General features: G+C 41.6%; 1 protein-coding gene across 3 annotated transcripts in view; it reads left to right on the forward strand.

Annotated features, from left to right (window-relative positions):
• The window catches only part of CDK19 (cyclin dependent kinase 19), a 117,623-nt gene that overhangs the window by 1,875 nt on the left and 90,361 nt on the right, over nucleotides 1-25,387 (forward strand). For 2 of the 3 annotated variants that reach the window (XM_040698316.2, XM_015284576.4), the window contains exon 2: nucleotides 13,725-13,800. In XM_040698316.2, the coding sequence (XP_040554250.2) occupies nucleotides 13,725-13,800 (76 nt within the window). Of the gene's footprint in view, nucleotides 1-13,720; nucleotides 13,801-25,387 lie in introns of those variants that run through there. The other variant, XM_040698317.2, reaches the window with a different exon arrangement.

A 25,387-nucleotide genomic window follows, 5' to 3' on the forward strand; every position in this document is an offset into this window, starting at 1 on the left:
CAGTAAATCAGAAGTAAACGTGGCAAAAAATAGGTTATCTCCAGCTTTGGTGTACTGGCTAAAGGAGACCTCGAGCCATGAGCAGGCCAAGCTGGCGAGAGGAAGTGAGAAGTTTCAGTAAGTGGTCAATTAGACTGAAATGCAGTGTAATAGGGCACAAATGCAACTTCACTGTAAGAAGTCGGGTTTTGCTTCGTGAAGCATGGAAACTGGGTTATGGCATCAGAAAATTCGCTCTTAATTGGTTTGTGTAACTTTAGGACCTTTGGTGAAAGTAAGATGTGAACAAGTTAAAAGAATCATTAAGATGAGGTGATTTCTGTATGGGAAGAGAAAAAGCAGATAGCTAACATGTCTTTATTCAGTGAAGCATATTTAGCATTAATCTTTAAATTTGTGGGTTTCTTAATGACAGAAACTTCTTCAACAGAAAAACAGAAACTCAGCAGTGATGCATATTTATAGCGTGCTGATCACTGGGGGATTCTGAGGCACATGTAAAGGAATTCTTCTTTGGCCGATCATGGTCTGCTTCAGTATTGCAAATTGGCAGAGCATTCTTGGATAAGATTCTGGCTACTCGGGGTCAGTTTGCAGCCTCGGGAGGCTGGGGGCACTGAGCGCCTCACAGCTCTGCAGCAATTCCACGGAGAGCCTGTCACTTCATGTTTCAAACACTTGGCACACAAACTTTATGAAATAGTAAAATGTGTTTATACGAAGCTTGGCAAGCTGTTGGATCAGATGCTTGTAAAAGTGGTTGCTTGGATCTCGGTGAATGACTTGGGTATAAAAGAAGTTTTTAGACGAAATAACAACTGAGCTTGGCCTTCTCAGCCTAGAGTGGAATATCACTTGGGCACGTTTCTAGTGAGCTGATTGATTTCTGTGAAACTGAAGTATTAAAGCATTTTTTAACAGGTAGTCAGGTCTGAACAATGTTGGTTTGACATTTGCGTGTCGTATGAGCTTATTGAGTATCTTTTCCAGTAGTGTTTGTATGGCCTGATGAGATCTAGAAGTATTGCCTTTATTATACGCTTAGATAAGTAAGGCACCTGGTTTGTAGAATTTCAGTATCTGTGTAGCCCAGAAGGGCTAGAAAATAGATCTCTATGTAAGCTGTCTGATGGCTTATCTCAGCGTGCCCTAAAGCTGGACCGGTGGCTTGGAGGGGATGGAAGTAAGAATATGGAGATGAACCTTGTGACTGCAGTTCAGCTGGCAGTGTTAAGTACTTCTTCATGTAGCTGGAAAACCTGTTGTTTCTGTGCTCGTATCACCTCAAAAATAGCATGCTGACTTTACTAATGCTTCTTTGGACACCAACTCACATTTGTCCAGTAAAACAGCAAAAAGTCCAGTAAAAAGTCCAGTACACTTACCCCAGTCATGGCTGGGGAACTATGACTTGTTTCGCATCTGTCCATGCTTTGAACACCAGCCACGATGGTGTTTTTAGTTAGACTTCCTGTACCTCCTTATTGCAGGGGAGGCAGTTTGTAGGAAAACGTGTGGGTTGGAATTTCTGTTGGTTTTTTTGTTGGTGGTGGTGTTGCGTATGTCTGCATTATTTCCCTGTGCTCTTTGAGAAGATCGGTCTATCAGTTCACGCCACTGCAGGGTATTTCTGTTCCGTCATCTATACGTCTGCTCACCTGCAGGAGTGTGTCTGGACATGTCAGCAAGCTGGGAAGGTACTGCTGTTAGTTAGTTAGGAACGCACCAGGAGCAATGGGATTCAGGAGTCAGCCTGGAAACAGGCTGTTCTTGGTTCTGCAGTAGCCGATGTAGCACTTGTAAAAGCTGAGACAGGTCGGAGGGAGCAAAAGCTCTCTGGTTTTTGCCACTTGTGCTTGCTTTTAAGCAAACAGCTGAGCTGGCTGCTTTCTGTCACACCGTGGCTGTGTTACTGCTCTTTGGCTCACTGTATGGCTGAGGGCAACAGAGGCTATTAAAGCAAAATTGCCAACAACAGTTAAAAACAAAACAAAAACCTAAATATGTAGTATTTTGAATCCTTATGCTTCAAAACACCTTTTAAGAAGTGGGTGGGTGCAGGGAAAGACAGGAATATGCAGCTTCCAATATGGCAGTGGAAGGGGTGGGAGATGCTGAGGGGTGAGCGCTGCCCCTGCCGACCCCTCTGCTCCTATTCATGAGCACTGAGGGCTTGGGGCTAAAGGGGAGTCTGTGCTGCTCCGTGTGGTGTCGGCGTGCAGAAGTGTGGCTGTCAAGTTCTTAATGCTGGCATGAAGTGCTCGCATCACCCAGGGGTTGGTTGAGTGAAAGTTAGAGAAAGGAAGGGGAAGTCCACAGTCAGAGTAAGTATGAATCTAACTCAAGAATGCTGGCTTTGTTTCCTGCCAAGTAGCCTTTAGTTTTACATTATTATTATTTTTTAATATTATGAGTCATATTTGTTCAAAGCAGACGTGAACAAATCTTGATAAAGAGAGGAGTGGTGAGGGGAGCAGCCGCACCGAACGAAACAGGCGTTCCTGTGGCGTGGCTCGGGCAGCTGGGATTTCTGCAGGCAGAGCCGTGTTGCTCACAGATTGCATCTGGTCACATGTATGGCCGACATCACTTTGGTGATGGAAAACCTGCAGCTTACAACAGGCAGAGGCAGTCCGTGTAATCTGCTAGATCGGTATTGGTGTAACAATAATTTGTGTGCGCTTCTCCCATACTGTTATTCTTCAGAACTTAAATAACGAACTAATAGAGCACAAGTGTGTCAGGAAGTGAAACTCGCACTGGAGTTGACTAAATGCTACAAACAAGCAGTGCTGGGCTTGCAGTCACAGGGCAATGAGAACCTGGATGCTGCAGCTGCCCTTGCTGTTGAGAGGCAGCTCCTTGATGTGGTGAGGAATATACGCTCTTGAATGTGTACCTACAGCGTTGTGTACCGATGCAAGTATGTGCTTGTAAGATATTTGAGAGTCTGTGATAAGTTATTATTCAAACTTCATATTCACTATTTGACGTTGTCTGAAACTGAGGTGTTCTGAATTGTCAGTTGTAGTTGCTCCTGTGTTTGCTACTGGAGCTCTGTGATGGGCTACATCACAGGGACGTTGACCCAAATCAGGGAGCAATGGATATGATTCTGAGCAGTTACCTTTCTCTGCAGCAACATATCTACCTATAATGATACTAGAGAAGCTGTGTTTTGCTCCTCACTTTCATTGTTTTTTCCCCTTTGAAAAACTTGCTAGCTTGGGGAAGATAGAATGGCTGAAGGTGTTGGTGCCTCGCTATGTGATCTCTGTATAGCCAGGTAAACCTAAGTGTGGGGTTATGTGCAAATCCTGAGAACGTTTCCTAGCAGTGAGCGGTGTTAATGTGTGAGAAGAAGCAGGAGAATTAAGAGAAACCTGTCTGACCAGTTGTCTGCAGTGCCTTCTCATGAAAAACCCTGAGCTGGGAAGAGCTCATTAGTATTTCATAATTGTGCTGAGAGCTGATAGCACAGCTACACCATGGCTCTGCTTCCTGCCCAAAAGGACCGTGTGAGTGATGATGAGTAATCCTCAGTGCTTCCCACAGGCTCTCACATATGGTCTCTCTGTAGTGATTTTGTCCTTTCTTGTGTTGCTCTCTGAGCGCAGAGATGAGCCGCGTGGCCTGGGCCTGTCAGAACGCAGGCAGCAATGTGCTGGTGTTTCATTTTGTGCTAGGATGAGGGCGAGGGACTTTGGGGCCGTGGCAGGAGATTGAGGCAAAAATGAGATGAGTGTGGGTGATGAGAAGCAGGAGAGGTTGCGTTTGAGAGAAAAACACTTGAAGGCTATTGCCAAGTTTGCAGAAGAATACTTGTGCAGAAGGTGGCCCATAATAACGTATGAAGGAAAACCTCTCAAGATATAGTGTTTTTTTCTTTTTTCTTTTTAAAGAAAAAGGAGACAAAGGATAAGAAGCTTCCTGTTACAGAATGAGGAGTTAAGAGTTTCCTAATAACTGCAGGAAAAGGAAACTAGAGTAGAAAGAGAAATGGGTCCCTTTCTGCACCCCACTTGGTAAGAAGGTACATTGTAAAGTAGAAGAAGAGCTGGGTTAGAAGCTGAATATTTCTCTTGTGAACTACTGGGCAGAAATCTAACGTGTCAGTGTATTTCTGGGTCATCCAGTGTAATCCCCTGTATTGTAGTAGAAGTGCTTCTCTATAACTTTACTTTCAAGCATATCACATTATGCATGGTTTAAAAAAGAAAACCAACTGAGAAATCACCATGATTTAGAATGCTGCAGGCTTGGTTGCCTGTGTGACCACTGTTTCTGTGGACTAGTCTAAGCAAATCTCACTTAGTGACGTGATTAGCAGCTTCATTAAATTTTCCTCTGTCTTCTGAAAATACCTCCAGAAAGGATGTTTTTTCTGTGGCCTTAATCGAACGTGTAGCTTGTACAGATGCCATCTGACCCAAGTCTTTGCCTTCTTTTCTTTTTTTTAACTGATGAATTCTGCACTGCAAAGACAGACTGTAATTACATACACTTAATGCTGCTTAAAGTATAGTTGAGGAGTTAATGCAGACCATGTATATAATATAGGAAAGGATCTTTTGAAGTTATTTCCAGCTCTTATGTTTGACTTCCAAAGATGTGTTTCTTGAGCTTGTTTGCTGGCATTGAAGAACTGACGCAGGCTGCACTTTTCCGGTTTCTTTTGCAAAGTATAAGAACTTAAAAAGATGAATTCATTTCAGTAGCAGCATGTTTGCCTGAAGGAACGCTGAAGCTCGTCTAGGGCAACTGCATTTGGATCAAATTGTCTAGCTCAGTGTGTGGCTTTTAGGAAACGAAGAACAATTTCTGTGTAGCAAAGCCTTTGCTGTTTTGACTTGACTTATAAGTGAATGTATCTAAATAATTGAGCTTTAGAAAACACCTCCCTGCTCTGGGGACTTTGTTTATATGGATCATTTGTCAGTTAGGTGACTGACAGGTAAAAATGCTAACTGTGATGACAGTAGAAATGATGACTCTTGTGAGTTCCGTTATCTCAGTAGATTTGAGAAGGAATAATGCAGAAACATTTTAGATCCAAATTGGTTGTTATTAACGAACTCTTGTGATAGTCTGTAGATTGGTGGATACTTCTGTATCTGAGCTTCCCATTCATATTTTTTTAGTCTTCTCTGTGAGAGCACACATCTTTACTTAACCTGTATGCTTTGAGATGCTGCATGAAATATTAATGTATCTGATAAGAGTGGCTGAAAGGAATGTTGTATAAGTTGAGTGTCCTTTGCAAAATTAGTGGGTATTTTCTTTAAAACTGAAAGAAGAAAAGTGGCTTTCCTTACTGTGACAAAGACTGAAGGAGCAGGGATTACTGAAACAGTTGACATTATGAAGAACATTGTTTGCTTCTGTGTTCTTTGGGATTAGCAGTTTTTAATACATTTTTGATTGAGGCTTCTGCATAACTTCTCGTTTCACCCTCAATTGTCATCTGTTTTCCACAAGGTTTATGATTTTGGACAGCTTTGGGGTCATTCATTGTGTAGATGAAACCACACAAGAAGTCAAGCATTCCAACAGGCAGAGCCTCACTACAGCTGCCTGTGCGTGCTGGTTTGCCAACTCCTGGGTAAGGGCTCTGGTGCAAATAGGAATTGTGGATAGCCTTAATATGCTTTTAAACATAGGTTCTCAGAAACTGGACTTTATTTGCAGTAAGTTTATTTTGTTGATTACCATTCCCCACAAGCAGAAGATGCAATTGATTTCTTTTTTTACGGTCAAGGGAAAATAAACATAATAAGCAATTGATCGGGAGGCAGAAGGTAGATCTTCTGGGAAGGAAACAACATCCAGAGGTGAAGTAAGACACCGCTGCTACTTTGAGGCAATATATCTGGTTTCCTCATGCATTAATTGCAGAAAAAGTAGATCCTCTCTATGTTGCCAGGAAAGGTTTCCTGCCTGTTCTGTCCCTCCTTCCTTTCCCTGCCCTAACTGGAGTGCCTGCAGCATCCAGGCAAGTAACATGGGACTGACTGCTCTGACTGCAAGTGCCCTTGATCAACTCTCCCATGGCTTTGCAATGTCATGGAGACTTCTGCCTGAAGAGATCTGATGGCATGAAGGCAGCTCATGCATGAAATGCCAGCAGTGTGAGATGAGCTGTTTGACTCCCAAGTAGATCCTTCTATGAGAGGGGCTTCTTACCGAATGGTTCACGAATTCTGCAAATATAAAGGTGTTTAGAGAAGGTGATCACCAGCATTAAAATTTCCATGAATTCGTATGGATTAATGATAAGATTTTAGTGCCTTGCTCAGTGAGAAGTGCTGTATTTGTGGCTTTGTTCAGTGCAATTAGTGTAGCAGTGGGTTTCAGTCTGTCTTTGAATGCTTCTGTTCCTGAAATGGTGTTCCTGTATGAGTTGTTACCATGTTCCCAAGGACACTGTAGACTACAAAGTCAGCTTTGTGTTTGTTCCTTTTATTAAAACCAGTCATTGTAGAGGATAACCAGTTGTTTCTTTGCCCAGTTCTGTCATGCTTCAAATGAGAAACAGAGGTAGACAAATTAGCAAATTTAATTTGACCTTCAGTTTGTGTCAGCCGAAAGACCATTACAAGTGAAATGCCATTTATTCTACTTTAGCATGAATTCAGAGGTGAGGAGAAAATGGTTTAAAGTTTTGTCCAGGCTATGCTAGTAAGATACTAAGAGATCAAGAGAAGCCTGTATTCACTGTGCGATGCATGGACTTCAAGTTCCAAGGAAATCTTCTGATTTGAGTTCCCTGGGAACAGGCAGGGATTACTGGCCAAAGATTGTCTTAATTGTTGGGAAGTAGCAAGGCACTCTTACTCTTAGCAGCTGGCATGCATCTGTAGGGATGTGAAACCTTGATGCTCTGACATTGAAATAAGGGGAAAAAATAGAGATGCTCCATTAGTACTGGATCTTTCTTCTTTCTAATGATTTGGACTTCAGCTTTTGAACTATTTTGCATTATTAACTAGGTCCTGAATGTTAACATTGTTACTAAGGATTAGATCCATGTTGTGTTAGTAAGTGTTCATGTAGTTTTGGTGAAGACAGTTGGAGATTTCACGTGTTCTTTGTTGAGTTGGAAAGTCTGAAGAGCAGAAGTTCTGCAGTGCATCAAACTGAGGTTCTTGCAAAGGAACTACAGGCTTCTCAATATTTGGTGTTTTAACACTGTTTTCCTGCCTGTAGACGTAGACGTTGTAGTATTTAGCTGGATTTGCACTGAAGAAGGAGACCTGGTGTGCCGGGCTGTGTATTTACAGTACGTTTTTACACTATGGATTTAGGACTTTTAAAATTACTGAAAAACAGATGGCTAATGTAATTGAAGGTTGTGGTTCTTGTAAGAGATTTTATGAAACAAAAGGCAGACTCATTTTTGGCCAAGTTTAAAGGACCCTAGATCTGTGGCCTTGGCACGCAATTCACTGATAAGTAAAAGCTTGTTTCTTCTTTCTTTCTGAAGGTTTTTTCTCCTTGCTGCTTCTCAGTTGCGGTGGCCTTTCAAGAAGGGAGGTATTTCCTAAAGCTGTTCATTATCTGTAATCAAGCCTGTCTAGAAAGAAAGAAGATCAGGTACAGCTCCATCCCCTGCTTTAATACAGCAAACACTGGCAGAAATTACCTAGAGCGGCGGAATAATTTTACAGCTTTCAAAGTTTAATGTGAACACTTCAGCTTTTACATTTGAACACTCCAGCTTTTAAATTTATAAACAGGCTGTCAGGTCTGCTTATGCCAATCTGCTCGAAAATGAACCCACTCGTTTGAAATTCACAGTTCTCGCTCACTCGAGACATTTTGGAGGCAGCCTAATTTTAGCAGTTACACCAGCCCTGTGGCTGGTTGAGGTCCTGTGCATCTTCTGCGATGGCTATGGAGTGGTGGGGCAGTGACTGAAGTTGTGCTTTCTTTCCTTTTAAGACGTTTTGTTATTAAAACATAAAGGCTAAGCCACGGCTGATGTGACTTCCAGTTTTCTGTTGTTACGGAGATCTTAAACATCTGTCAGTGGCTGTGAATGCAAAATAATCTCTGTTTGCAGTTAGGCAGTTTCTGTGCTTTTAATTTTATGACTTAGGAACTACAGGAAAGAGGAAGAAAATTTGGTTAGGTCAGATCCAATGATCCTGGAATAGTTTTAATTGCGTCATGTTGCTGTTAACAAATCTCTATTCCCCACTCCGTTTGATCCAATTACAGTGAGGAAAGTGAGTATTTTTTTTATGACATGAAATGTGATTAGTGCTCAGATTACTGTTTTGTCTATTATTAATCAGCTGTCACCTCATCCCATGCATAAGGAGCGTCTGCCATGGTGGTGTGACAGTCGTGTATTTTTTCATACATATTTACATATTCACAGATATTTTTTGAGATTCTGTGGAAGGGCACAATATGAGGAAGTGATGTTTAAAGGCCATTATCCTCGCAGTGCTTTGAAAAGTTCCCTCCTCTTTAACGTGCACATCTCCTCTGAGTTCATAGACTAGTCTCCAAAGGAATAAGAAGCAGAAGAGCAGCCATGTCAGGTGTTTTTTAAAGGTATACCTGAAGATATTCTACAGATAATGGAATGAAAGTAGAGTATAGGTCAGCTTCTAATAGGACAGTGTGATAACACCCGGTGTCTATTCATAGCCTGATGCCAGTGGTACTTTTAACACGATCCCTTTTACATGGCTGGGATGTGTCAGATTTTCCAGCAGGCTAAGCTCAGTGTAATTGTTCTCCCGTGTGTTTCTTGCAATGTATGTAATGAAAGGCAGACTTTTTTTGAAGGCTAGTTGTCGTGAGCAGTTGCTCTATGTTCAAACATCTTGTGCAACTTATAAACTTTTACAGCATTTATATTGAACTTGATTTTCGAATGCTGATTTCAATGAACAAAATTATCAAGTTCTTCTCTATCTTGTGGTGGCAGGCTTTCTAATTTAAAAAACACACAAAACAATGCAAAAATCATTGCTTAAATAAATTCACAGATTGTGAGTAGTGAGTTGGCCTTCCTTTGGGCATGCATTTATGCAAGTACCTGATGTTGACAAGTGTATTAAAAAAAATGCTGTAAAATGATGGAGGAAGCTATGCCTAGCATTAAGGAGCTTGGTATTGTTAGGTTTTGAGAAGGATGATCTCTAAAATTAGGTTGCCTTCCCTGCTTCTTCTGGTATGTTCATAGATTACAGAAAGGCTTCATGTTTGTGCTCCAGGCCTTGGAATTAGCAGAGTAAAGAGAAGCGCTGCCTTCTGGTGTGACTGCACGCGTATGCAGAGGTTGCTGACATCAGCTGGGATGTCTGGAGGGAGACCTAACAGACTTCAGTAGTCATCATCAGGCTGTGGTGCTGATAAACTGCGTAGCATTCAGGCCCTTGTTGAAAATTGCTATTATGAAGATGTGGTGAGACAGAAGATCCTGAGATGCAGTGCAATGTGTGGTACATGTTCTGTTCTGAAGAGTGTTTTCCTTGTGTGTACTTGAATCAAGGTTGTAGGTTCTGTTTTCACTCTGTTTTTATACTGCATAGTAAAAACTGCTGTGTGGTGTAGGTTTGTTGCCTCCTCCCTCTGCTGCTCCCAGTTTTATTTAGCTATGTGGCTGCAGAAGAGATGCAAACTTTGTTTCTCACTTCTCAAGTTCAAGACTTCTGAGCTGGTGTTGCAGCAGTTGCACACAGAAGGCTTGTTCGGGTCTGCTAGTGAAAACCAAGAGGCTCCATTTGATCAATACGGTTCTAAAGCATCATGCTAGAAATGCAGAGTTTTGTTTCATGAATATGACCTGATGAGGTACCATCTCTGTTGTAGAGGTAGAAATAGTTTCTTTAATTCTGGAGGGCAGAAGAGTGTGATTGCAACTGGTTTTGATCTTGACTTCAGTTAAGTCTGTATATCGTTTTACTCATGCCTGCTGTTAAATACATTTTTCTAAAACACTTTGTCCTATTTTGTCTGTCACCTTGGAGCACGTGTTTGTAATTGCAGTTGTATTTTCTTTTTAGGGCTGTGGAAAGATATATGCACTATATCTTGTGGTTTTTTATTTATTTGTTTGTTTCTTGCTTCTGTGTGATTTCTGGCATTACAGCACTTCATGAAAGACTGTTAAACTTGCTGGACCATTCTGAAGTACGGAGCTTCCTACAGCCTCTATTCAAGATAGAAACTTGTTCATCACCACACTCAGAATGATACCATGTGGTGTCAGAGCATATCCTGTAGGTGATGAACCATACCATCTTCCCAGGCAGTGTGGATAACGCCAGGAGAGGAGTGTGTGTGGTAGCTGAGTCTGCAAGCTGGGTGTAGGGACTCTGAAATGACACTGGGCTTCTCTAGTCACAGCCTGCTAGGGAGGCTGGCTTTCTGCCCTGCCCCGTGAATTCAAGCACATGAGGGGATGTGCGTGTCTTTCCTGTGCCCTACATGTGTGTGCTGCTCCACTTGCAGCACAGTGAAGCCTTCTACCAGGCTCCCAGGGATGGTTCAGCAGGCAGCCAGCTGCATAGCAAGCCCACAGGCACTACTGAGATGCTGAACTTTCCACCATTGGGTAATGAGGCAGAAATTTGCTGGTCTTATCCATTACTTTCATTGAATAACATATCTATTGAAATTCAGTGTGGATACTGTTCTGTAGAAGTAAATCAAGATGAACATGTAGATTCCCAATGTCTTTCATTTGTGGCTAGTTGCAGTGTGGGCAAAAAGGAGCTGGCTGAGCTGCTGGCTGCTTGAGGCTTGGTACAGGGAGGAAAAGGATAACAGCAAATGACTTCTCTGCTTGCTGAAGAATGTGTACCATAGTGACAGTGTGTGCTGATTTTTTTTTTTTTTTTGTCTTGTAATTCTTTTAGACTAATGAGTACTTCTGCTGCATAGAAAACACTGAAGTATAAGAACTCTTCCTTTCTGCAAGGATTAGGACACCTTTTCCAGTTAATTCTAGGCCTTTCACTTTTACTGCTACTAATACCTTCTTAAGAGGCTGTGGCCATGTGCTCTGTAGCTGTGAGCAGCTTGTGCTTGTTAGCCAGTGCTGAATGTGATCCACATAGTGGCTTTGTTCCTGCAACTCTTAGTAATCTAAATACCGTGTTTTTCAGTTAATTTCTAGGTGCATTTGGGTGTCATGGCTTTACCTTTGCTTAGTGGAGGGGAAAAAAGTTGGTAATTGAGGTTGGTCTCTGGCTGACTGCTGAACTTTGTGCTGTGTGGCAACAATTAAACAGTGTGATTAGAGTGTAACAAGCTGTCTGTAGGACGTGGTGTTACCCCAGTACTCTGCTCTAAGGACGCTGAGTTGGGTAGTTTTCCCAGGCTTTGTCCTATAAAGTCACAATTACTCTGTGAATGTTGCTTACAGAAGTAAATTGTTGTCTTCTGTTAGTTTCTTTTTCCCTGGCTAGATATTGGAATGTTTTTATTGTGCATTTCAAGATGCTGTGTAATTTATTTTTTTATTTTTATAAGTGCCAGTACACAGACTGATGTAATAGTCACAAGTGCAGTTTCAGTGTGATTATAGGCTTCCAAGCCAGTTCTTCTATGTAGATAATTAATAATGAATTTAGTATGTATGTTAAATGTGAATTCAAGAGGGTCCATCACTAGAAGTTTAAGGATTTGAATAACATGGGTAAAACAATAGTTTGAATCATGTGCAAATTTCAGGTCCTTGGTTTTTTTCTGTATGATCTCGGGCAAGCTGTTTCTAGTCTTCCATTGCCTGGTGTGTAAAAGTTTCTCATCTGATGGGAATACTGTGAGGTACAGTTGCAGAAGGTAAGATAGTGTGATGCCCTTGAAATGTTTTAATTATTCTAAATTAACTGAACTGTACCCTTCTAAAGTGAACTGGGTAATTTTTTTTTTAAAGCTTGTGGAAAAGGAAAACCAAAAGTGTAACCAAAATAATCATAATTTCATTTCCTGCATTGAATGCTGTGAATGGAAATAAAGCCAACTGAGTAAAGTGTTGTGGGGACAGGACAGCATTCTCCTTTGCACTGTACAAGCTAAAGCGTAAGGAATGTTATCTTTATTGGCCAGGGAAGAAAGCAGGAGCTGAAGGACGAGGTTACAGCCTAATACCACTGTGGATTTTGTAACGAGAGGTTCTGAATTGTTGCCAGTAGGCCTCGAGGAGCCTTCAGCTCAGTAACCTGGAGTACCGGCGGGAAGTTTTGAGGGGTTACTCCTATTGTCAGGCTTTTGTTTTATTTTATTTTGTTAAAAAGTTGTTTGTTCTTAAAATAGCATAGATTGAAGTGCTTCTGGAACGAGCAACAACATTTGTTTAAATTTTTACCCCCTAGGCTGAGAGCAATTTAGTTTTTCTGGGTAGTAAAATGAAATGGTGTGGGACTGGAAAGAAGGGAAACTTGCTGTAGGGAATTTGGGAGATTGCGAGTTACTGAATTGTCCAGAAATTGTAATTGGTGAGCCAACGTAAGTGCATAAGCACGATGGGTAATGGTGCTTATTAACACCCACTTGTTGCAGCTGAATCCTACTGAACCTTTCCATGAGCGTTAAGGAGATAATGCTGTATCACGAGAGCTGCTCTGAAAGCAGTGCCTCCTATTTCATTATGTTGGCCCATGATGTCAGAGGTGGATGCTGGTGGTATGGCAGTAGAGGTTGAACCTTCCCGCCAGTACTCTATTACATGTTGTTGCCGTGTGACTGGTGGCAGCAGAGGGGCAGTCTGAAGTGTGTGTGAAGAAGAGGTGTATTATTGAGTTCCTCTGTGTGGAAAAGATTGCTTCCACTGACATTTGTTAACACTTGGGCTCCATCAATGTTCACCAAACAGTGGATGTGAGGTGGTGGGTGCTGCGTTTCAGCAGTGGTGGCAGCGACAGTAGATCACCTCTGCTGTATAGACTGCTACTGTCTCAGCATGCAGGCTCTTGTTCCTCACTGTCAGAAATGCATAGACTGTGTTGAAAAAATAGTGTTTTGTAGCTGAGAATTTGCTCTATTATATAGTGTTATTGTGCTCTCTGTGTCTGTTGTAGTTTCCATGGAAATAAATGGAAGGCATTACTTTCAGAGTGATCTGCATACTACTCATTTGCTTGTTCTTCTTGCTTTCCTGCAACCTGCTACAAACTGTGGTTGTTTCATGTTCTTCAACTTTGCACTTCAGAGCACAGAGTTTCATGTAATGTGTAGGGGTCTGTGGTAGCAGGCACTCAGCAAGAGTCCTGTACTTTGGGTCTGGCAAACGCAGACTTGCCTGATGAAATCCACATTTCACTTTTGACATGCTATTATGTTTTAATTTAAAACTTGATTGCCAGTGGCTCGTAATCAAGTAAGATCCTTGTAGTTTCTAGATACTTTCGGGGGAGTTTTCCAGGCGTAGAGTGCGACTGTGCTGCTTCTCTGTGATAGCCACTATCTGAGAATTGTAGGAAAAGTCTCCAAAACCATCTGTAGATCGATTTGCAGTTATGGTTATCGTTTAGAGAGAGGTGGAGATAGGTTAGCAACATTTATGAAGGAAGTTTTGTTTGTAACATTTCAAATCTGTATTTAAAGGGAAGCCTTTGAGCCTTGAATGTCTAAGTGTAATTAAAAAAATAGACTTTTGGCTTCTTGATCTAAACCAAACCAAAATAAATCATTGTACTTGTATTAATTGATATGACATAAATCAGAGCTAAAAAGATTCTTTTTTTTTTTTTTTTGTACAGAAAAGATGAAAAGGAATATGCACTGAAGCAAATTGAAGGTACAGGGATATCCATGTCGGCCTGTAGAGAGATTGCAGTAAGTGTACATAAACAAAACTATTTTCACTGACATTCTTCTTCAACAGGTATTTTATTTTTCTCTACAGTAAGATTATGTAAATGTTCTCCTTGAAGTATGCAAGTGTGAAAGTTAATCACGCATGAGCTTTTCATGAAATACTTCGTAAATAATTTTTTTCTGGTGTGTGGAAAGAGACATTCTTGCTTGGTTAATGGTAATGGCCTTCTCTGGTGTTTTGTCTTGCATGCTTTCATGTTGAGAAGGAAATGTATGTGACCCTTTTAATCAAGGTTTTTTTCAAAACTGGGTGGTTTTTAAAATGACTCGTAAGAGAATGGTTTCAAAAGATTACAATTGTTATTACAAATCAGCTTGCTAACAATGTATTTTATTTCAGACTAATGGTTTGGTACTTGATAACAGTTTGTTTTCCTCATTCCTTATTTGCTTTGTTAAGTACAGAGAAGTTTCATAGCAAAAAACAAACAAACAAACCAGCTTTACTTGTATTTTTATTGCGTGTATCTTAAGAGGAAAAAAAAGGCACAGTAGTGCTCATACATACATGTGTTTATATAAGCTCCTTAGAAGTTGGTAAGAATTAGGTGTTTTTCTGTGAGGATCAGAAGTATTTAAAGAGCAGGTTCTGACTGAAAATATGCATTACTGTAGAAGTGCTGGATAATGAGTAAAATTTTGCAATGCAAGAATTTCCTGCATTGCAAAATAAGTGCATTTGCTTGATTAAATATTTACCCTCTGAGTGCCGTCAGTATGCTGAGGGCTTTTGAAATATAAGGCACGATTTGTACCTACGGCTTTTTATAAGCTAGTAGTGTTGCACGGATATACAGTATTCAAATGTTCAATGCATTGTGAAGCATTAGAAATTCACGATATTCATGAACTGAGCAGTGTTGTGTGTAGTGCATGCAGTAATTCTGTGTCGAGAGCCACAGCAGATAAAAATACCATCCTTTTGAAGTGCTTATCACTGTAAGGTCAAGGTCACTTAGGGATTTGAGAGGTGGCTCCATTGCTGTTGATTGCTTTACACAAAATCTACCCAGTGGCCTTTCTGCCTAAGTCTGTTTTGACAGCAGTGATGTATTTTTCAGTTTCTTTGTCTCCATAGTAGTATGATTTAAAACAGACAAAAGACAAGAATCAGTGTGTGGAATATAGTCCAAAGGAGACTTTTGTCATGATAGCGCTGTGGGATGGAGCTGGTTCTGTTGTATTTAGACACAACATTGTGAGGACATAGTGTCAAATTATTTTGTCCTCTGACCATATATCAGCATTTCATTCCTTAATTATTTGTTTTTAAATTGTTCAAGCTTTGTGCAAATAGCAGTTGCATAAATTGTTTAGATGCACTCAGTAGTTACTCTTCTAATTCTTCCTTGGATGTTATTTTATTCTTCTCCAAACTTCATAGTAAAACTCTATAACTGGGGATAAGTAGCAGATCACTGCTTGCCTCTATGAAATTTCAGGGTTGTCAAATATTAGAAATACATAAAAGGTAAAGGTGAAATAGTTGGAAAAGAAGCGGTTATTTTTCTAGTAAACAAGCAGGATTAAAGGTATTTTCCACAACGAGAAGGAGATTTATAACTAATGCATTAATAGTTAATCTTGTGTTTAAAAGTGTAGTGTGCAGGTGGAAGAAACGCTGCTATACTTGATTCTGTGTTTTGTTTAGAATGGTTTAGTTGTTCTGTAACCTGAAGACATTGACAATATGATTGACGAATATATTGCTGAATTGAAAGGCATTTGAGTGTTGTGATTCAAGACTGGTTTGTATGTAGTATTGCCTAGATACTTAGAATAAATCTACTGGCTCCTGGGGCGAGTGTGATGATTACATTTTTTTTTCCAACTGCAGGATGATATATTTTCTTCAGCCTGGAGAAGAGAGGTCTCTGAGCGGACCTTATAGCTGTCTTCCAGTACCTGAAGGGGGACTACAGGAAAGCTGGGAAGGGACCTTTTTATAAGGACAGGTAGTGACAGGACAGGAGGAAATGGTTTTAAACTGGAAGAGGGTAGATTTAGACTAGGTATTAGGAAGAAATTCTTTAATGTGAGGGTGGTGAGACACTGGAACAGGCTGCCCAGTGAGGCTGTGAATGCCCCCTCCCTGGAAACATTCAAGGCCAGGCTGGATGGGGCTGTGAGCAGCCTGGTCTAGAGGGAGATGTCCCTGCCTATAGCAGGGGGTTGGAACTACATGATCTTAAGGGTCTCTTCCAACCCAAACCATTCAGTGGCCCTCCTGAAGCAGGCATCCATCTTGCAGCCAGTTCTGTTGTATTGGAATGTTGAAATGCTAGAGGAGATTCTTATGTGATAACAGTTGTATCCAAAAGAGGCCCTAATTTCTTCCCTGTAAGTAGGGTATACTCTGAAGATAATTGAAATGCCAACTATTTGTGTGCTCTTGAGAGACATATTGTTGCTGGGCTTCAAGCACGAAGATTTTAAAAAAGTAAAGCTGGAAAATATGAATGAGTTAGTGATTAACTCCCTCAAATTTATGTTGAATTTCTCATGAGGAACTGCAGAAACTAAAGGCTGAATGGTGGTATGGGCTAATCTGAAAATCATTAGAAAAAATCCATTTTTGAACAATTTGGGAGGCTTCTGTATTACTGGCTTATTCCATTATATTGGCTTGTTTGGAAGAGATAATGGAGATTCGGATTCTGAGAGGCATGAGCACACCGTAAAGCTGCATCACAGTCTTCATTAATGAGCTAGATGCTGGGACAGAGTGCACCCTCAAGAAGCTTGTAGGTTAAACAAAATTGAGGAGTTGTGGATACACCAGAGAGTTGTGCTGCTGCTCAGAGGAGCCTCAACAGGCTGTGGAGAAATGATTGGAGAGGAATCCTGTGGAGCTCAACAAAGAGAAATGCAGAGTTCCACACAGAGGTGAAATAACTCCAGGCACCAGTACATGCTGGGAGGTGGCTGCCTGGAAAATAACTATGCAAAGAAGGCTTTGCTGGACAGCAAGCTGACCATGAGCCAGCAAGGCACCCTCAGGGCAAAGATGGTTAACAACTTCCTAGGCTGCATTAGGAAGAGCATTGCCAGCAGGCTGGGGGAGGTGATCCTTTCTCTCTGTTCAGCACTGGTGCGGCCTTACTTGGAGAACTGGTTCCAGTCCTAGGCTCTCCAGTACAACAGAGACCTGGAGCAACATGGACAATAAAAATGATTAAAGGACTGGAGCATCTTTTGTGTGAGGAAAGACTGGGAAAGCTGGTACTGTTGAGTCTGGAGAAGAGAAGGGTTGAGGGGGGCATTTTATGTATGTATAAATCCCTGAAGGAACAGTTCAAAGAAATGGGAGTCAGACTTAGTGGTGCCTATGGACAAGACGGAAGGCAATGGGCACTGGTTAAAATCCATGAAATTCCATCTGAACACAAAAAAACACCCACAACTTTTTTTTTTTTAACTGAGTACTGGCACAGGTTTCCCAGAAAGGTTCTGAAGTCTCCACTTAATGGACACAGATACTATTCCTGAGTAGTCAGTGAAATTAGGTGTCTTAAGCAGAGCTCTTGGGAATTTTCTGAAAGGTCTGAACTCGCATCTCCATATTTTTTTCTGATCTTCTTGCCACCAAGATATGTATTTCATCCAGTATTTATAGCAATTCCCTATCTGAATGTGTTTCCAAAAAAATTCAATGAGAAATCAAAAGTAAGTTTCTCTGAAAAACAGTCAGTGTTCTTAGTGTGTTCTATTCGTTGTTTTTCTGAGACAGCACCATGTATTAAATGTAGCAATAAAATGTCCTGGAAACCAATGAATGTTTGTAAGTCACTTTTACCACAGTGTATGTGGTCTTGCTCAGAAATTGTTCTTAACCCAAAAAATGAAAAGCTGAAGAATGTCTTTTATAAGATCACATTTATTCCTAATGCTTAGCTTGTAGGCAGATGACTACTAGTAAAGGTTTCTTTTCCCTCGAACCATTGACTTGAGTTAGGTGCTAGGAGGCTGCCTGTCAGCTCCTGGGTCTGTCTGGTGTTTCTCTCTACTGCCAACACTGTGAATTTAATCTCTTCCAAGGATAAATTGTCATTTCTAGCCATCTTTTCTGTAAATTGTGATTTTAATTCTAAGCTTCATTGGACTTTTCTGAATCAGCACTTTCTTTTTCATAGCTCAGTAGCTTTTTTTTATGTGGGGGAAAAAGTGAGACTGTTACAGATGGTTTAATAGGGAAAAGTAGAGCCACGTAACAGCAGCGTTTTATACCTAGCCTTGCTTATGAGTGGTCTGAATGGTTGTAGTTCTGCCCTCTGTGTATTTTGGGATCTGGGATGCATAATCACTTCAGCTGCCACATCCTGTGCTTGTGTGTGCTGGCTGTTGGTGAAGCTGCCAGAGGCTGCTCCTTCTGGGAGACCTTGACGTGGTGCCAGCACACTGTGGGATGCTGGTGGGAGCACTCGCTGGCCTTTGTGTTCCTACTGGCATTTATGGGGACAGGCTAAAATAATTCAGACTAATGTTAAATGAGGTACTGAAAGCTCATTCAAACAATTCAGCATGCACAAATTATTTTCAGGCGTTTTGCCTATTGATGCAATGTATATTACCAAGTGCTAGAGGGTACAAATATTTTGGGCTCCTCAGTTCCTGTGGGTGGGCAGGGCTTTAAAAGCCTTATTGGTTAAATGGTAGTTTTCTAACCTTTTTCTCTTTGTCTGATCCCGAGTAAGGGCTCTGTCCCTTTGCTTTTACATTCTTCTATTGCCTCCCTGCTGCTTGTGGCCTTCCCTAGGATAGTGGGATTGAGTGTACCCTCAGCAAGTTTGTTGACGACACCAAGCTGAGTGATGCTATTGACATAATAAGAAGGAAGGGACACTATTCAGAGGGTACTGGACAGACTCAAAAAGTACACATATGAGAACTTGATGATGTTTAACAAGGCCAAGCGCAAGGTGTTGCACTCGGGTCAAGGCAGTCCCATATATGAGTGCAGACAGGGAAAACAACTCTGAGAGCAGGACTTGGGTGTCCTGATGGATGAAAAACTGGACATGAACCAGCAGTGTGCACTTACAACCTGGAAGGCCAAAAGAGATGTGGTCAGCAGAGTGAGGGAGGTGATTGTCCGTCCCCCTCTGTTCCACCTGTGTAAGGCCTCATCTGGAATACTGTGTCTGTGCTTGGGGCCCCCAGTACAGGTAGGACACAGAGCTGTTACACCGGGTCCAGAGAAGGGCCATGAAGATGGTCAAAGGGTTGGAGCACTTCCCCTATGAAGAATGTTGAGGGAGTTGAGCTTGTTCAGCTTGGAGAAGAGAAAGCTCTAGGGAGACCTCATTGCAGCCTTTTCAGTTTTTGAATGGAGCTTACAAGCAGGAGGAGGACTGACACTTCGCCCAGTCTGGTAGTGATAGGACAAGGGGGAATGGCATTAGGCTTATATTTAGGCTAGGAAAGAGGAGAGATTTAGGTTAGATGTTTAGAAGAAATTTTTTACTCAGAGGGTGGTGAGGCACTGGCACAGCTGCCCAGAGAAGCTGTGGGTGCCTCATCCCTGGAGGTGCTCAAGGCCAGGTTGGATGGGGCCCTGGGCAGCTGAGCTGGGGGGTGGCAGCCCTGCCCATGCAGAGGGTTGGAAGTAGGTGATCTTTAAGGTCCCCTCCGACCTAAGCTGTTCTGCGATAAGCAGCTCATCTGGGGCTGCTTATCCTCCTCCCAGCTTCTGTAGTCTGTGGTGTCATAGCGCTGAGCCTGAGCCAAGCTACACTTGCTCTCTGTCTTTTTGTACTTTGTGTATTTGCCATGTTTCTCAGCAGTGCTACTGATCTTGTGCTCTAGGGCTGCTTGAGGGTCCAGGTCATGCCTTGCTGATAGAGCCAGGAATGCTGCTTTGCTCCTGCCACTGTCAGGCACTGCACGTTACTTGCAAACTGCTCTCATCTCTTGAATTGGAAACCGCTTAGACAAATGAGCTAAATGTGAAGCTGCTTAATTTGAGACCCTAGCTCAGACTGGCCTAATAACTTGTTTGACCCATCTTTGTTTCTGTTAAGAATGTGGAAAGCATCAGCTGTACGGGACTACCGGTAACTTTCTGATATAAATAAATCACTTTGAAAACTTGTAGTGCCATTAACTCTTTTCAAGTACAGTTGCATGGAATTTCATAGTCCATACAAGTCCTTTACTTTGGCTGTATTGACCCTTCCCTTGTCTTACGATATCACAGCAGCTTGCAACGATTACTGTGATGTAGAAAAATACATTTGTAACTTTGGTCCCTAGCTTTAAGACAACTGTGGGTAAAACAAGGTGTTAAAAAAAAGTATATCCATGAGTACATATACTGTAGAAGATTCCTTTTGAATGTCAGAACTTCTTTTCCCCTTGCCAAAATAATATGATTATGTAAAATAATTGGCAATGTAGGAATCTCACTGTAAATTCTCTGCTGCCTAATTAGAAAAGATTGTTGCATTTGTTTGTGGAAACTTTGAAACTCCACTCCCTTTTTTTAATAGCTGGAGGTGATGAAATGTGTGTAAGTTTAAAAATAAATATTGAAGGGCTTTTTATTAGGGAGTTAGGGTGTGTGTTGGCTAGAAGTATCTGTGTATCATGATTTTATAAGTATGAATCAGCTGGAAGGAAGGTTTGGTTCTGCTATGTGAGAACTCATGTTTTGCATGCCATGTGAAGGAATAAGAGCTCTCTGAGTTGTGCTCTAATCTTGACTAATCTGTGTAATTTAAGTACTTTTTTGTGCGGGAGGGGTTACCTAAATTCTTTCTTTGTTCCACGGACACTTTGTCCACATTTATTTTTATCTGAAAGAACAATTTAACTTCATTAAAAATGAACAAGAAGCATGCAGTAAATCTGCTAAATAGAAAGATTTTTGTTTTGTCAATTGACTGAATCAACATGTAAATGCACTGTACAGTTTATGAAAATAGGTTTCGCTGCTTGAAGTGTAGTATTTTGTCATGCAATTGTGACAAAAGTAGAGCATCATCTGAGGAAGCCAGTCAGTTCCATTGTCTGACTACAGCCACTTCCCTTCAGCAGTTTAACAATAACAATAGGACAGGCTGCGGGGGAAAGAAAGAAAATACTTCTAACACACTTTCTTTCTAACTACCTTGAAATGCTGTTTTTCATACAGAGGCTATTTTCACTTTCTTGAAGTTGTATCTTTGTGCTCACAGCAGGAAAAAAGCATTGACAAATCTGTGACAAGTTTGTTAAACGGAAGAAAAGGAAAGCTTTTCCATCATTCCAGAGAGCCAAAGAGGCCTCTGCGACTCTGTTACTTAACATCATTTAGGATATAATCCAAATTCCCAGTGAAGTTAAGTGGGGAAAATGGGTGTTCAGTGCTCTTCTGGCTCAGTTGTTTTCCCTTTCAATTTGCTATTGACTTCAAATCCGGAATACTTTCAGATGCACACAAATGCAGTACTAACTGATGGTGACTTCAACAGAAATGAACAAATAAAGCAAATCCAACCCTCTTTAGGTTAAGCTGGAGGCAGCAATGCACTGAAAGCAAATGCTGCTGTATTGCTTGGATAAAGAAGAATAGACTTGCAGATAATGCAGGAAAGACATTTTAAAAAACCTGTCAAACTTAAATACTATCAAGATTGTGTCTGTGTATACAAAAGCATGTCTGTATATGTTTTAATGCTTCAACTGGTATGTTTTAAAAATCTTGTTTCCTAAATTTCTATCTGATGTGCTTATTTTCTCTTCTCTTTTTCATTACATTTTGTTGCTTCATTTTATGCCTTCTCTGTAGTCGAGCAAAAATAGCTTAGATTTGTTTTCAGTTTATTTTGTGTGGAGATGTAGAATTGTTCAAGTAGTATCTTGACTTATATAACTTTCCAGCATGTCTTTCGTTAATTTAACATTACATGTGACCATTTTTAATGCCTCAGACTGAGAGGTGATGACATTGATATTCAAACAGTGGATTCTTGACAGAAGGCGGGACTCTTCTATTTTACGTTACTGTTACTAAAGCACTTGCTTCATTTAGCAACAATCTCACATTTTCTTCTTCAACCTCTCACAACTGATGTAGTAACAGATGCTCTTCGTGTTGCCCTCAATGTTCCTTGCAAGGGCTCGATTCTAAGTTAGCTTTTACTTCCTTGACTCAATCCTTAAATGCTTGGATTATGTTTTGAAATTATTCCCATGTAGCCCATCCCTGTTTTCACCTCTGTCTGTATACAGCCCATTTTGCATTGAAGCTCTGACAGTTGGCCTTCTACGATGGAGTGACGGCTTCAGTGGATGGGAGAAGGGTGGTGGATGTTGTCTACCTGGACTTCTGCAAGGTCTTTGGCATGTCCCTCACCACATCCTTCTCTCAAAATTGGAGAAGTGTGGATTTTATGGATGGACTGTTCAGTGGATTAGGAATTGGATGGCTGGACGCAGCCAAAGGGTTGTGATCAATGGGTCTGTGTCAGGGTGGAGGCCGGTCACAAGCGGTGTCCCTCGGGTCGGTCTTGGGACCAGTGCTCTTCAACATCTTTATCAATGACATAGACGATGGCATTGAGTGCACCCTCAGTAAGTTTGCGGATGACACCAAGCTGAGCGGTGCAGTTGATATGTTGGAAGGAAGGGAAACCATCCAGAGGGACCTGGATAGACTGGAGAAGTGGGCCCATGAGAACCTAATGAGGTTCAATAAGGCCAAGTGCAAGGTGCTGCACTTGGGTAGGGGCAATCCCAGGTACTTATACAAACTGGGGGAAAATCTCCTTGAGAGCAGCCCTGCGGAGAAGGACTTGGGTCCTGGTAGATGAGAAGCTGGACATGAGCCAGCAGTGTGCGCTTGCAGCCCGGAAGGCCAACTATGTTCTGGGCTGCATTAAAAAAGGGGTAGCCAGCAAGGAGAGGGAGGTGATTGTGCCCCTCTACTCAGCTCTTGTGAGGCCCCATCTGGAGTACTGCGTCCAGGCCTGGGGCCCCCAGTACAGGAATGACGAGGAGCTCTTGGAGCGGGTCCAGAGGAGAGCCAGTAGGATGATCAGAGGGCTGGAGCACCTCTCCTATGAAGAAAGGTTGAGGGAACTGGGCTTGTTTAGTTTGGAGAAGAGAAGGCTCTGGGGAGACCTCATTGTGGCCTTCCAGTACTTGAAGGGAGTGTATAAACAGGAAGGGGAGCGGCTATTTACAAGGGTGGATAGTGATAGGACAAGGGGGAATGGTTTTAAACTGAGACGGAAGCTTTAGGTTGGATATTAGCAAGAAGTTTTTCATGCAGAGGGTGGTGACACCCTAGACCAGGTTGCCCAAGGAGGTTGTGGATGCCCTATCCCTGGAGGCATTGAAGGCCAGGCTGGATGTGGCTCTGGGCAGCTTGGTCTAGTGGTTGGTGACCCTGCCCATGGCAGGGGGCTTGAAACTCGATGATCATTGTGGTCCTTTTCAACCCAGGCCATTCTGTGATTGTATGATCCAATTACCATAGGTCAGCCAGGCCACTGATGCTTGTATTTTTAAGTACCCCTGCCAGCTTTCCAGAGCTCACTTGCTTTTCAGAGCCTGCCTCCCATGGTAAGTCCCCTGAATAAGCTGAAGTCCATTTTCCTGAAGCCCTGGGTCTGTACTCTGCTATTTGGGATCTTCACTCAGGCTCTACAGCCAAGGCTGCTGATAGGTGTCACGTTTCCAACTAGTTCTTGATTATTTGGAAATAGTTGCATGCTGTTCTTCTTGGCTCATCCAGTAGGCATGTCAAGAAGTTATTGCTGATGCCCTCCAGTAGTCATCTGGGTTGCTTGTGCCCTGCTATGTTATTCTTCCAGTGAATGTAGGGGAGGTCAGGGTCTCTCATATGGACCAGGGTCTGTGAGTCATAAACCTGCTTGGAGTGTGCAGAAGACTCGATCTGATTCTCCATCCTTATCAGGCGACTGTCACAGTCCCAAAGTGGCATCCGTACTGGTCTTTCTGCTGTTTCTGACCTGCAAGCTGCTGAGAGACCTGTCACCTGCCCTAAACAAAAACTCTATATATTTTAATATGCATTCTTCATAGAATCATACAATCACAAAGGTTGGGAAAGACCCACAGCACCATCCAGTCCAACCATTCACCTATCACCAATGGTTCTCACTAAACCATGACCTTCATACACCGGACAATACAACCTTCCCTGTCCTGTCTATCTGTCTTACCTGAATGGATGTATGTGTCCTTAGCAGCGTCGCCAACTGCTTGAACTGTCCCACCATGCCTCAGTTTTTCTATAACCTCGCATGGATCTCTGTTTGCTCCTATTTTTTTTTTCCAGACTGTATCTGTGTACATATGCTTGAGATGGGCTTCCATTCACTAGGATTTATTGGTCCTGAGGAGTCTCATTCTTTCAGTGTACTCTCAGCTTTCCATGTCTGTTGGAGGTTTCTTTTCCTGCACTGTAAAATGCAAATGACTTTTTGCTGTGAATTAATTACTAATATGTAGGGTGTTGAATGTTAGAGCGCTGGAGTACTTATTTTTAAAGGGTGGTAGCCTTAGTTTTTACATTCTTTGTACTTAATTTTATTATCATTGAAAACTTTGATTTTTTTTTTTTTGGTGTCACATCTATGACTGTACTCCCAGTTAACTTGGATAGAGATTAAGCATTTTCAGCTATTAAAATCAATGTTTCTGTAATGCACATTGGATATAGAAACCCATCGTTCTTGTTCTCTGTGCTTCACTGAGTCTGTGGGGCAGAAACAAAATGGAGTTAGTGGTGCCTAAGTGGAGTAAACTAATACAGAGTAGAGATGGCTGGATTGAGAATAAAATATTTGTAAAAAAAGAGAATAAAAAATTGTAGATCTTGGTCAAATGTTAATGAAAAAGTTATTTTTTAGTAGTTCATTTGGCATTGGTTTCAACTTTTTGATGGCTAAATGGATGGAGTTTTGAGTGTATGGTTGTGTTTACTCTGCGGGTTTTATATCTAAGCTTGTAGCCAACTTTGTGTTTGAAGGCAGGACATCTTGAAAACTTGCACTGAAACTTGATTAACCTTGCTGAATTCCATTCTATTATAAGTTTCAGTAGGGTTCATCATTTTTTTGTGTGTGTGAACCTTTGCATGTGTATTATCTGTGGTAAGCTGAAAAATAGCTTTGTTTGAATCCAGCTTCCACTGTCTTTTTCTGAGACTTTTCTTATGTGTGTGAGGCTTTGATACATTGCTGTATGGAGATTTTGAGACATGGATGCTTTCTGAAGCTTGTGAACTGTACTTAGCGGTACAGTAGTCACCAAATGAATCGTCTTGAATTCTGTTATTACTGTGTAGAATTTGCTGAGTTTGTATTTTGGTTTTAAAAGAAAAAAGATGTGAGCATCATGGATATTTATTCTTTCTCTGCTCCATTTTGCCATCTGGCTAAATGTTCCTTCCTCGTTAGCAGCATCAGGATGTTTCCTTAAAACTGCTCTTTGCCTGTATGTAGCACACACACACTGAATTTGTGGGTATGTATGTATGCTCGTTATGCTTTTGACTTTGAGGATTTCTCTATTCAGTCATCCGAGGATACTGAAG

Source organism: Gallus gallus, chromosome 3 (assembly GCF_016699485.2).
Source record: "Gallus gallus isolate bGalGal1 chromosome 3, bGalGal1.mat.broiler.GRCg7b, whole genome shotgun sequence".
In the NCBI taxonomy this organism is placed as follows: Eukaryota; Metazoa; Chordata; class Aves; order Galliformes; family Phasianidae; genus Gallus; species Gallus gallus.